At 46.7% G+C, this 14,218-nt stretch overlaps 1 protein-coding gene across 3 annotated transcripts in view; it reads right to left on the bottom strand.

Moving 5' to 3' along the window:
• The window catches only part of LOC127572703 (arrestin domain-containing protein 3-like), a 59,255-nt gene that overhangs the window by 21,630 nt on the left and 23,407 nt on the right, over positions 1–14,218 (bottom strand). For all 3 annotated transcript variants that reach the window (XM_052020228.1, XM_052020230.1, XM_052020229.1), the window contains exon 2: positions 5,787–7,515. In XM_052020228.1, coding sequence (XP_051876188.1) covers positions 5,787–6,033 — 247 coding nt within the window. In that variant the 5' untranslated portion in view covers positions 6,034–7,515. The remainder of the gene's footprint in view (positions 1–5,786; positions 7,516–14,218) is intronic.

Here is a 14,218-nt window from a genome sequence, read left to right as displayed (position 1 = left end):
AAATACTGTGTCTTTCTGTTTTTCTATTTAAGTGGCTAACCTCACATTTCTTCACTTTGTGCCCCATCTGCCTTGTGGTTGCCCATTCACTTAATTTGCCCAGATCCTCCTGAAACCATTTTGTATTTTTCATCACTACTCACATCCCAGTAAGATTCCTGCCATTAGCAGACTGATAAAAATTGCATTTGGTCCCTGAGGCAATTCATGGAGATAAGTGGTGAATAGTTTGAGCCAAGTACCGATCCCTGCCATACCCAATGAGTTGAAGCCTGTTAAACTGATGTCTATCCGTGAACCAGCTCTCAATCCACACTTGGATAATATCACCAATTCCATGCAGTCCAACCTCACTCATCAGCCTCTTACAGACCGTCCCCAGGTTATGAACACCTGACTTATGGACACCTGTATAGCTTCTATGTTATTAAATTTAAATGTTCAACATATGTTCATTCCTACCAACAGCAGAACTAGTTTCCTCTCTCCCTCTCTACTTTCAATAATTGTTCTTTCTCATCGGTCTTAAGTGCTTTTGATGCAATTTATTACAATACTGTTACCATATCAAGTGATTTTTGTGTATTTTTTCAACATTTGAAAGCCATCTCGATAAGTACACTGATAGGAGAGGTTCAGAGGGCTATGGGCCAAATGCAGGCCGGTGGAACTAGCTTGCTGGGCAATAGTTGGCCCGGATGAGTTGGGGCAGATGGCCTGATCCCACACTGTATGACTCCGCGATTATGATTGACGATCAATTTTGACTTATGGACATCTGTAGAAAGGGTAGACTTTTTGTGTTTATTGTATAGGGAACCTTTACAAAAGCAGTCTGAAAGTACAGAAACATCACACCCAACACTTCCCCTCACATCCTCAAAGAATTCCAAGCAGAGTCAAAAATAAATTCCCTTTCAAAAATCTTGAGGGTCTTGACTTATGTGAGTGGGGAATATTTTCCCTCTAACAGGATGGAGTGAATAGTTAGCATTTTTATATTAAAAATGCATAGATGTGTTTTTCAGATTGGCCTGGAATATAGCCTTTAGAATTTCCCTTTGAGTGCAATGCCACACTGGGGGCTGCTGTGATTTACAAAAAAAATGCTCCTATTCAGAAACGAATTAACTGAGAAGCTCCTATGTGACACGTTTTATTTGCCTCCTTCACGCATTTAATATCATTTCACAGGATGTACAGAGACACAAGAGACAGGTTGACCCTCTGCTCCTCCCGGGGTCTCCTCTTACGCAATGGGACTTGCTGTGAACCCACCCACGACTGGGCGTGAGGAGACCCCCAAGCTCTCTGTTCATCCACAGGGAGATGTCTAAACGCGGTATCACGGAATTCCAGAAGGCAGAAGAAAAACAAAGCTGAGCGCTCACAATTGCAAAGTAAGAAGCTGTTGCTGGGTTGATGGACACTTTGGAGTCCGGATTGTTCATCACTTCTCTGCAATGCGAGCGCACACTTACCGGTCCCAATCAACAGGTGCTTGTGTTTGAAGTATCGGACCTCATTAATGTAATCCCGAGGCTGCTTGGATTCGGAAGAGGAGTCGCTATCCGCCCCGTGGACGTACGCCTGGCCTTTGGCGTGGATTTTAAGGGCTTTCACCTCGGTCTGATCCGTGAGCTCCAGCACAATCCGTCCGGTGACCCACTCCCCGCAGGAGTAGGTAGGGCGGTCGTAGAGGATCGCGAAGGTCTTCACTCTGCCCATGGGTGTGGTCGGTGCACAGAGAGGTCGGTCCGGGACTGTGTTGGGACCCCGTCCCCGACCGACTGGGGAACTCAACACCGCTTCGGGATGGTCACTGACTCAGTTCTGGGAGCGGATGATGGGCTCCACCCCGCTGAAGGTCTCTTGGCAAACTGCCAGAGAAGGAATTCGGTTTCTGCTTCCGTTCTGAGGAACGGGGATTATTCAGCATTAATATAACACTACAATAGCAGCGAATGTCCAAGCGGTCAGTGAATTGTTGAGCATCTGGCCGCTGATGGGGTCCTCGTCTTCATTTTTGTAGGGGATGGGTTCACATTGAGCAATCCAGGAGAAACGCGGGCAGGGATGGTAAAAGGTGACTAGTCTGTGCTTTATTGCTGCGAAACGGAACAGGGGAAGCTCCTGGTTTCAGATGTATTCCGCCCACAGTTACCCACACAAAGTGAAGACGGGAACCAGCAGTGCTGCTGGCGACCTGTTGCAGCACCGATCTCGCTGTCACATCTCACCAGATCTGGGACTGCCAACAGAAGCACAAAATCGTCCTTCAGTCCACCAGGTGGCTGCCGGCCCCTCAAGTAGCCAGCCTTGCTTTGTTTAGATGCCTTTCTTTACAGACACAGTGCGACTTAGTACCCACCTGCACTGATCTAATTTTCCAGCACTCGACCCGTCCCCTGATGCAGAGTCTCAACCCAGAACATCGACCATTCCTCTGCTGCCTGACCGCTGAGTTCCTAGCGCCAGCAACCCGGTTCAATTCTGCCCACTGTCTGTAAGGAGTTTGTACGTTCTCCCCGTGTCTGTGTGGGTTTCCTATGGGTGCTCCGGTTTCCTCCCACATTCCAAAGACCTACAGGTTAGGAAGTTGTGGACATGCTATGTTGGCACCAGAAGCATGGCAACACTTACGGGCTGCCTCCAGAACACTCTACGCAAAAAGATGTATTTCACTGTGCGTTTCGATGTACATGTGACTAATAAAGAAATCTTGTCTCTCCGCCCTTTATGCCTTGGTGTTTCAGAATCAGGTTTACTAATACTGACATACGTCTCAAAATTTGTTGTTTTGCAGCAGCAGTACAGTCCTAGACATAAAAATTACTATAAGTTACTAAAAGAAATCAATAGTGCAAAAGAGGAATTAAGAGGTAGTGTTCATGGGGTAATGGACCGTTCAGAAATCTGATGGCGGAGGGGAAGAAGCTGTTCCTGAAGCATTGAGTGTGGGTCTTCAGGATCCTGTACCTCCTCCCCTCTGATAGTAGCGTGAAGATGGCATATTCTGGATGGTGAGGGTCCTTAATGATGGATGCTGCCTTCTTGAGGAACTGCCTCTTGAAGGTGTCGTCAATGGTGGGGAGGGTTATGCCTGTTTTGGAGCTGACTTCCCCTTCCTGAAGTCCACAATCAATTCCTTGGTCTCGCTGACGTTGAGTGCAAGGTCGTTGTTGCGACACCACTCAACCAGCTGATCTATCTCACTCCTGTACACCTCCTCATCGCCATCTGAGATTCTGCCAACAACTGTGGTGTCATTGGTGACTTTATAGATGGTGCTTGAGCTGTGCCTAGCCACACAGTCACGAGTGTAGAGAGAGTAGAGCAGTGGGCTAAGCATGCATCCCTGAGGTGTGCCCATGTTGATTGTCATCAAGGAGGAGATGTTACCTCTGAATGTACTGACTGTGGCCTCGCAATAAGGAAGTCGAGGATCCAGTTGCAGAGTTTTGAGTGCTTACCTAAATGCGAGACTCTCTGCTATCACTAGCCTCTCAGGCACTGGGTTCCTTTTGGTGAAAAAATTCTTCCTCACCCTCCCCTATCTAAATCTCCAACCTCTCACCTTAAACCCACACCTTTTGGTTGTAGAAAGTTTTGCTGAGGGGAAAAAGTTCTCACCGTCCACCCTGTCTTACCCCTTCATAATTTTTTAGACCTTAATCAGGTCTTCCCACAACCTTGTACATTCCAAGGAAAATAATCCCAGTCTCTTCTCATGGCTGAAAAGCTCCATCGCAGGCATCATCCTGGTGAATCTCCTTCACACCCCGTCCAGTGCAGTCACATTTTTTCTTTAGTGGGTAATCAGAACTGTACACAGTGGCCTAAACAATGTTTTATAAAGTTGTGTCATAACTTCTTTGCTCTTATACCCTGTGATTATCCCATCTACCTTCGTACACCTTACCTACCCATGTTGTTGCCTTCAAGGATCTTTGACACAAGTTATACAGCATGGAAACAGGCACCAAGGTGCCTTTCCTGAGCTCACCTTTCCTATCCACAAACCAGTCTAAATGACTATTAAACGTTGTAACTGTACCCGCCTCTACCGCTTCCCCTGGCAGCTCGTTCCACAAACCCACCACCCTGCGTGTGAAAAAGTTGCACCTCAGGTCAATCATGGCAGGGCTTACATGCCATAACAGGCTACAAGACGAAGACGGGCTGTGTCGTTAACAACAGCGGATCACTTCCTGATGAACTTAACGCATTCTATGCGTGTTTTGAACAGAAGGGAAGTGGATTGTCACCACCACTCTGACAGCCTCCAATGCAACTGAACCTGTGGTCACCGTTGAGGACATAAGATCAGTCTTCTGGAGAGTGAGCACAAGGAAAGCACCTGGCCCAGATGGTGTCCCGGGCCACATGCTCAGATCTTGTGCTGATCAACTGGCAGAAGTATTTGCGGACATACTTCTCACTGCTTCAATCTCAGGTTCCCACCTGTTTTAAGAAGACCACTATCATCCCGATACCGAAGAAAAGCAAGGTAACATGCCTCAATGACTACCGACCAGTGGCTCTGACATCCACCATCATGAAGTGCTTTGAGAGGCTGGTCAGGGCATGCATCGACTCCAGCCTCCCAGACAATTTTGACCCACTACAATTCGCCTATTGGCGAAACAGGTCTACTGCAGACGCCATCTCCCTGGCCCTACACTCAGCTCTGGAGCATCTGGATAGTAAAGAAACTTACGTTAGACTATTATTTATTGACTACAGCTCCGCCTTCAATACGATAATCCCAAGCAAACTTGTCACCTAGGATTCCAAGACCTACGACTCAACACCTCCCTCTGTAACTGGATCCTTGACTAGTATGGCTGGTAAGGCATTTTTACGATTGTACTCAAATCCTCCAGCATAAAGGTCAACATATCAATACCTTCCTAACTGCCTGTTGTAGCTGAATGTTAGCTTTCAATGACTTGTGTTTAAACTCATCCAGGTCCTGTCGAAAATCAAAATTTTCCAATTTTTTTCAAAGCAGAAAATACTCTGTCTTTCTGATTTTCTATTTAAGTGGCTAACCTCACATTTCTTCACCTTGTGCCTCATCTGCCTTGTGGTTGCCCAATTACTTAACTTGCCCAGATCCTCCTGAAACCATTTTGTACTTTTTCATCACTACTCACATCCCAGTAAGATTCCTGCCATTAGCAGACTGATAAAAATTGCATTTGGTCCCTGAGGCAATTCATGGAGATAAGTGGTGAATAGTTTGAGCCAAGCGCCAATCCCTGCCATACCCAATGAGTTGAAGCCTGCCGACCTGACGTCTATCCGTGAACCGGCTCTCAATCCACACTTGGATAATATCATTTAACTTCATTTCACAGGATGTGCAGAGACACAAGAGACAGGTTGACCCCCTGCTTCTCCCGGGGACTCCTGCTGCACAGTGGGACTTGCTGTGACTCCACCCACGATAGGGCGTGAGGAGACCCCCCAACTCTCTGTTCATCCACAGGCAGATGTCTAAACGCAGTGTTACGGAATTCCAGCTGGCAAAAGAAATACAAAGCTGAGCGCTCACCATTGCAAAGGCAGAAGTTTGCACATTTCCCAACCGCAACTTGAAACGTGTTCCGACCTGACAACAGCAAGGCGGAGAGCACTGTTGCAGCCGGTGCCTCTGCTCTGCAGCTGGTCACAGGCACAAGCGGCGGACGGAGAAGCAGCCACACGCCGCTGTTGCTGGGTTGATGGACACTTTGGAGCCGGGATTGTTCATCACCTCGGCAATGCGAGCGCACACTTACCGGTCCCAATCAGCAGGTGCTTGTGTTTGAAGTATCGGAGCTCCTGAGTGTAATCCCGAGACTGGTTGGATTCAGAAGAGGAGTCGCTCTCCGTCCAGTGGACGTACGCCTGGCCTTTGGCGTGGATTTTAAGGGCTTTCACCTCGGTCTGATCCGTGAGCTCCAGCACAATCCGTCCGGTGACCCACTCCCCGCAGGAGTAGGTAGGGCGGTCGTAGAGGATCGCGAAGGTCTTCACTCTGCCCATGGGTGTGGTCGGTGCACAGAGAGGTCGGTCCGGGACTGTGCTGGGACCCCGTCCTCGGCCGACTGGGGAACTCAACACCGCTTCGGGATGGTCACTGACACAGTTCTGGGAGCGGATGATGGGCTCCACCCCTCTGAAGGTCTCTTGGCAAACTGCCAGAGGAGGAATTCAGTTTCTGCTTCCGTTCTGAGGAACGGGGATTATTCAGCATTAATATAACACTACAATAGCAGCGAATGTCCAAGCGGTCAGTGAATTGTTGAGCATCTGGCCGCTGATGGGGTCCTCGTCAACTTTGTAGCACATTGAGCAATCCAGCAGAAACGCGGGCAGGGATGGTGAAAGGTGACAAGTCTGTGCTTTATAGTTGCGAAATGGAACAGAGGAAGCTTGTCGTTTCAGATGTATTCCGCCCACAGTTACCCACACAAAGTGAAACCAGGAAACAGCATTGCTGCTGGCGACCTGTTGCAGCACCGATCTCACTGTCACATCTCACCAGATATGGGACTGCCAACAGACAGAAGCACAGAAACGCCCTTCGATGCACCATGTGGTTGCCAGCCATCAAGTAGCCAGCCTTGCTTTGTTTAGATGCCTTTCTTTACAGACACAGTGCCACTTAGTACCCATCTGCACTGATCTAATTTTCCAGCACTCGACCCGTTGCCCTGATGCAGGGTCTCAACCCAGAACATCGACCATCCCTCTGTTGCCTGACCGCTGAGTTCCTGCTGCAGGTTTTCTTTGCTCCAACCGATCTGCAGTGGGCAGGCACAGTAGTGTAGCGGTTCAATTCCGGCCACTGTCTGTAAGGAGTTTGTACGTTCTCCCTGTGACTGCATGGGTTTCTTCTAGGTGTACCCACGTGCCAAAGACATACAGGTTAGGAAGTTGTGGGCGTGCTATGTTGGTGCCAGAAGCATGGCAACACTTGCAGGCTGTCCCCAGAACCCTCTATGCAAAACATGCATTTCACTGTGCTTTGATGTACATGTGACTAATAAAGAAATCTTGTCTCTCCGCCCTTTATGGCTTGGTGTTTCAGAATCAGGTTTATTAACACTGACATATGTCATAACATTCATTGTTTTGCAGCAGCAGTACAGTCCAAGACATAAAAATTACTATAAGTTACTAAAATAAATAAATAGTGCAAAAGAGGAATAACTAGGTAGTGTTCATGAGTTCATGGACCGTTCAGAAATCTGATGGCGGAGGGGAAGAAGCTGTTCCTGAAACATTGAGTGTGGGTCTTCAGGCTCCTGTACCTCCTCACCAATGGCAGTAACATGAAGAGGGCATATTCTGGATGGTGAGGGTCCTTAATGATGGATGCTGCCTTCTTGAGGAACTGCCTCTTGAAGATGTCCTCGATGGAGGGGAGGGTTACGCCCGTGATGGAACCTCTTTCAATCCTGTTCATTGGAGCCTCCATACCTGGCGGTGATGGAACCAGTAAGAATGCTCTCCACCGTACATCTGCAGAAAATAGCAAGAGTCTTTGGTGGCATAGCAAATCTCCTCAAACTCCTAATGAAGTAGAGCTGCTGGCATGCCTTCTTGTGATTGCATCAATGTGTTGGGCCCATAGAGCTGCTGGCATGCCTTCTTGTGATTGCATCAATGTGTTGGGCCCAAGGTAGATCCTCTGAGATGTTTAACGCCTGGGAACTTAAAGCTGCTCACCCTTTCCACTGCTGACCCCTCAATGAGAACTGGTGTGTGTTCTCCCAACTTCCCCTTCCTGAAGTCCACAATCATTTCCTTGATCTTGCTGACGTTGAGTGCGAGGTTGTTGTTGCAATACCACTCAACCAGCCAATCTATCTCACTCCTGTACACCTCCTCATCGCTATCTGAGATTCTGCCAATGACAGTGGTGTCATCGGCGAATTTATAAATGGTGTTTGAGCTGTGCCTAGCCATACAGTCATGAGTGTAGAGAGAGTAGAGCAGTGGACTATGCATGCATCCCTGAGGTGTGCCTGTGTTGATTGTCAGTGAGAGGAGCTGTCACTACCGATCTGCACTCGATAAGGAATTCGAGGATCCAGGGTAGAGTTTTGAGTGCTTACCCAAATGCGAGATTCTCTGCCATCACCAGCCCCTCAGGCACTGGGTTCCTTTTGGTGAAAAAATTCTTCCTCAACCCCTATCTAAATCTCCAACCTTTCACCTTAAAAGTTGTAGAAAGTTCTGCCGAGGGGTTAAAGTTCTCACCGTCCACCCTGTCTTACCCCTTCATAATTTTGTAGACCTTAATCAGGTCTTCCCACAACCTTGTACATTCCAAGGAAAATAATCCCAGTCTCTTCTCATGGCTGAAAAGCTCCATTGCAGGCATCATCCTGGTGAATCTCCTTCACACCCCGTCCAGTGCAGTCACATTTTTTCTTCAGTGGGTAATCAGAACTGTACACAGTGGCCTAAACAATGTTTTATAAAGTTGTGTCATAACTTCTTTGCTCTTATACCCTGTGATTATCCCATCTACCTTCGTACACCTTATCTACCCATGTTGTTGCCTTCAAGGATCTTTGACACAAGTTATACAGCATGGAAACAGGCACCAAGGTGCCTTTCCTGAGCTCACCTTTCCTATCCACAAACCAGTCTAAATGGCTTTTAAACACTGTATTTGTACCCACCTCTACTGCTTCTCCTGGCAGCTTGTTCCACAAACCCACCACGCTGCATGTGAAAAAGTTCCACCTCAGGTCTCCTTTAAATCTCCCCCCTCTCACCTTAAGCCAATGCCTACTAGTTTTAGACTCCCCCGTCCTGGGAGAAAGACAGTGACCATTCACCTCATTTGTGCTCCTCAAGGTTTTATAAATCTCTATGAGGTCAGCCCTCAACCTCCTACGCTCCAGGTAAAAAAAAAATTCCCAACCATATCCAGTCTCTCCTCATAACTCAAGCACTGCAATCCTGGCAGCATCATTGTGAAACTTTTCTGTGCCCTCTTGATTCTTCCTACTGTATGATCCCTCTGTCCCTCAGTACTCACTGAAGTCCCACCTTCAATGTATATTTCCCAGCCTTATTTATCCCCAAGTCCCATTTTGCAGGACTAATTGCCATCTACCATTTCTCTGGCCATCTTACAACTGAGCAATGTCATTCTGTTGCCAAGACCACCATCCTCACTCTCAACAACGTCACCAATCGTCCCATCATCTGTGGACTTTCTAATTGCAACCGTTACATTCACCCTCAAGCTGTTAACATATAGTAAACAGTAAAGGTCCCAGCACTGACCCTTGTGATATATCGTGGGGCAAAGGCTTCCAAACACAAAAACAATCCTTGACCTTCTGCCTCCCATCATCAAGCCAATTTTGGATCCAATTTACCAAATTGCCCTGGATCCCTTGGGCTCCTACCTTTTAGACTAGTCTCCCATATGGGACCTGGTCAGAGGCCTTGGTGATGTCCACACAGACTACATCAATTGCACAATCCTCAGCAACACATTTCGTAACCTCCATAAAAATTTCAATTAGATTCATCAGATAGGATCTCCCCTTGCTGACTATCCTTGATCCTGGTCTCTGCACCCATCCAAGCATTCCCAAATACAGCTCATCCATTTCACCTGTGTTGTTGTATAATACCCCGTCATTACAATAAACTAGTGGCTGAGACTCACACAAATACCAAAAATGTCAGGAGCGGAACAAGAACCAGCTACCTATGTGTTGTGAAGTGTTTGTAGAATGGAATGGAGCAGTGTTTGTGGACTATCTGTGGCATGAGCAGTGTTTGTGTTGTGGAGCGTTAATGAAGTGGAGTATCTGCAGAGTGGAGGGCAGCTGTAAGGAGCAGCTTTAACAAATGTGCTCAGTTCTGGTCGCCTCACTACAGGAAAGATGTGGAAGCCATAGAGAAGGTGCAGAGGAGATTTACAAGGATGCTGCCTGGCATGCGGAGCATGCCTTATGAAAGCAGGTTGAGGGAACTCGGCCTTTTCTCCTTGGAGAGACGGAGGATGAGGGAGGACCTGATTGAGGTGTATAAGATGATGAGAGGTATTGATAGGGTAGGTAGAGGCTTTTCCCCAGGGCTGAATTGGTGGCCACAAGAGGACATAGGTTTAAGGTGCTGGGGAGTAGATATAGAGATGTCAGGGGTAAGTTTTTTACTCAGAGAGTGGTGAGTGCGTGGAATGGGCTGCCGGAAACGGTGGTGGAGGCGGATACGATAGGGTCTTTCAAGAGACTGTTAGATAGGTACATGGAGCTGAGTAAAATAGAGGGCTATGGGTAAGCCTAGTAATTTCTAGGGTAGGGACATGTTTGGCACAGCTGTGTGGGCCGAAAGGTCTGAATTGTGCTGTAATTGTTCTATGTTCCAAAAAGTTTCAAATATATTAGTCTATTTTAAAGTGTTACTGATACATCTTATTATTTTATTATTGCTGTAATGGAACAATAATGTACAAATCATTAACATTAAGATACACATTGTAAAGCAAATAAAACTTATGTTAAATTTGAATCAAAATGGTGTAAGATCAAGTGAAGTATGATGACCAGTTAAGTCAAAAATAATGCTGACTCCAAAGAAGGTGCTGAAGCAAATTATGTTTTAAAACTTACAGAATACAAAAACTCAGGGTACTCACCAAGACTGTGGAACAGTTGAAAGCAAACAGATACCCCTGAAAAGAACACATCGATTACGTCTACCAGAAACATGAAAATGAAGATGGTATTGGAAACAGGTAAACTAGGGACAGAACACGACTTAGGAGATAGGGATTACAAAGGAAGGATTGAATCATTCGTTGGACCACGTCACTGAAGCAAATAAAATCTTGGGCTTTGTAAATAGAATTATTGAATGGAAAAGCAGGGAAGTTATGTTGAATCTTCATCAAGCCCTAACAAAGCAACTAATGTGTCCAGTGTTGATCTCTCCCTTTTGGAAGGTATGAAGGTCCTTCTAGTGGAGATTTCCCAGTTGTTTCGAGAGATTTTTTGCCACAAGGTCAAGTCAGAAAAGTTGATGCTGTTCTCCATGGAGCAAAGGAGGTTGCGGAGAGATTTTACACAGGTGAACAAGTCTTCGTACGGTTAGATAAGCCAGATAAGAATAAGTATCCTCATAAGTTAACGGTACAAGGAATAGGGGAGACAGACTTCAGGCTTTGGATGTGAGGCAGAATAGTTTTCTGCAGCAATTAGCAATGAACTGGAACCTGAGAATGGTGGAAATGAAATTACATGTTTGTGGATTGGAATGTCATGTGTTGATTGGAATTGGCCTGTGTTTGTTGGGTGGAGCAGGGTTGTCCTTGTGGAGTGAAGTTGTGTTTGTGAAGTCAGAGTCATAACATCCAACAGCAGAGAAACAGGCCTTCATCCTGCTATACCCATGCCAATCATCAAGTACACATCTTTATCAATCCCATTCACCAGAACTTGGATCGTAGCCTTCCTGCAGTGTTTGCGGAGTTCAGCTGTGTTTGTGGAGAGGAGGAAAGCTGTGTTATGCTGCATAGTGGAGCTTTTTTTGTGGAGCACAGTACGGCTGGATTTGATGATTGGATCTTGCAAGTGGATGTAATTATACTTGCAGGAAGAGTACGGCTAACAGAACAGCTCTACAGTAATGGCCCACGTACTGAGCAGAGTTTAATATCCCAGCAAGCCATGGGAGAACCACGAGTTTTTTTTGAAAGTACAAGCTGTGAGAAGGCAGAGAGAGAGTGTGAGAGAGAGAGCACGAGAGAGATGTGTTTGCTAAAAATTAACCATCCCTTCTCTAATCCCCTCTGGCTTTAGACTATCCACACAACGGTAACATTCACAATATAACAAGATCTAAAGCTCCAGAAATCTGGTTGCAATCAGAAGAACAGTTCAACCAGATCAGAGATAAAAGAGCTGCTACAAAAAGAGAAGTGGCCATGTCAAGGACTGTTTTGCCTACATTCAGCATTTCAGCTTTCAATATTGCAACTAGTTCAAGCTTTCAACAAACAATCAACATTAAGACAAAGCAATAAAAAAAAACACAGGTGGTGGGAAACCTTGGAATTTGTACTTTCCCACCCAAAATATAACACCATTGTAACTGCATTCTTGCTTCAAATGTTTCCCCATTTTAATTATAATCCTGTTGTAGCTGCAAAAATTGTACATAAACACCTCACATATAATTCAAAATTTTAGCCATGTTTCAAAATCAGATAAATAATCTTCAAAGAATAGTCCACAGTGTGAGGCTGAATCATGGACCCCTTTACAGGGGAAAGCAACTTGGCTATCGACACATCAAAAGCAGAGACACCAGGTAAAGGCAGAGCCACAGGAGAGACTGAGCCTTCCATTAGGAAGGATATGAAGGTCCTTGCAGTAGAGATTTACCAGTATGTTTCAGGTGATTTTTTTGCCACAAACTTAAGCCAGATGGTAGAGCTGATGCCTCACGGTGGCAGAGACCCGTGTTCAGTCCCGATCTTGGGTGCACTCCATGTGGAAACACCTACCACTGTCTGCGTAAACTACTGACTGCATCTGAGATCTGTGACTGCATAGGTTTCCTCTGGGTTATCACTGGGTCACAGTACACAACCCAAAGATGTGTGGGCTGGTAGGGTGAATTGGCCACTGTAAATTGCCCCTAGTGTGTAAATGAGTGGCTGAATCTGGTGGTGCTGCTCAGAATGTGCGGATAATAAAAACTGACTAGCGTAAATGGGTTGTTGATGGTCGGTGCAGACTCAATGGGCCAAAGGGCCTGTTTCTGTGCTGTGTGGTTCTCTGAAACTCCACCTGCAGGTCTACATCTGAGACGGTGTGGTCCCATGGTTTTCGTTGTAACCAGTGCCCTCAGCCCTCTCTTGACATAATGAATAAATCAATTTGGCAACGTGGAGTTCTGTCACGTATTACTGACCTACAGTACTGGTGGGCAGAGGTGTTGCTGTAAAACTCTGGTATACCACTGGTGGGCACAGATCAGTTACTATCCATGACTGGGGTACAGTCCAGGTGGGCACAAGGCTGACACAATCTATCACTGGTGGGGGCACTGACAAGCACAAGTCTGACACTGTACTCCACTGAGATACAGTACAGGTAGGCACAGGTACATCACTGGGGTATGGTACAGGTGGGCACAGGTACATCACTGGGTACGGTACAGGTTGGCACAGGTACATCACTGGGGTATGGTACAGGTGGGCACAGGTACATCACTGGGGTATGGTACAGTGGGCACAGGTACATCACTGGGGTACGGTACAGGTAGGCACAGGTACATCACTGGGTACGGTACAGGTGGGGCACAGGTACATCACTGGGGTACGGTACAGGTGGGCACAGGTACATCACTGGGGTACGGTACAGGTGGGCACAGGTACATCACTGGGGTATGGTACAGGTGGGCACAGGTACATCACTGGGGTACGGTACAGGTGGGCACAGGTCTGTCATTACAAAATACTCAGGGATAGTATTGGTGGAGTTAGATCTGCCACTGTGTAACACTGGGGAAACCATACAGGTGGTCACTGGGCTGCGACAAACACCATTGGGGTACAGTACTAGCTGGGCACAGGCACATCGCTGGGGTACAGTACAGGTGGGCACAGGTCTGTCACTCTCTAACACTGAGGTACAGAACGAGTGGGCATGTATCTGTCATTATATATCATCAGGTTATGGTATTGCTGGATAGAGTTTTGTCACCAGATATCACTGGAATACAGTACTGGTAGGCATAGATCTGTTACTGTGTAACATGTTGGTGTATCACAGGTGGGCACAGGTCTGTCACTATACATCACTGGGTTACAGTACTGGTAAATAATTAAACTCAGTAAATCCCAGGTTATAGCTTTCCCTCAATCACTTTGAGTCATACAGCACGGAAACAGGCCCTTCAGCCCAACTGGTCCATGCCAACTAAGAATCCCAACTAAGCTAGTCCCATTTGCCCCTGTTTGGCCGATATCCCTCTAAATCTTTCCTATCCATGTACCTTCCAAGTGCCTCTTAAATGTTGTTAATGTACCATGCCTCAACCACTTCCTCTGGCAGCTCTCTGGGCGAAAAAGATGGCCCTTCAGGTTCTATTAAATCTCTCCCCTCTCACCTTAAAGCGATGCCCCTCTAGTCCTTGATATCCCAGCCCTGGGGAAAAAAAACTGTGCACATTTACCTATCTATGC

This window comes from Pristis pectinata, chromosome 7 (assembly GCF_009764475.1).
Source record: "Pristis pectinata isolate sPriPec2 chromosome 7, sPriPec2.1.pri, whole genome shotgun sequence".
NCBI classification, from domain to species: Eukaryota; Metazoa; Chordata; class Chondrichthyes; order Rhinopristiformes; family Pristidae; genus Pristis; species Pristis pectinata.
The sequence above is the reverse complement of the archived record's forward strand: the minus strand, read 5'-3'. Positions and strand labels throughout refer to the sequence as shown.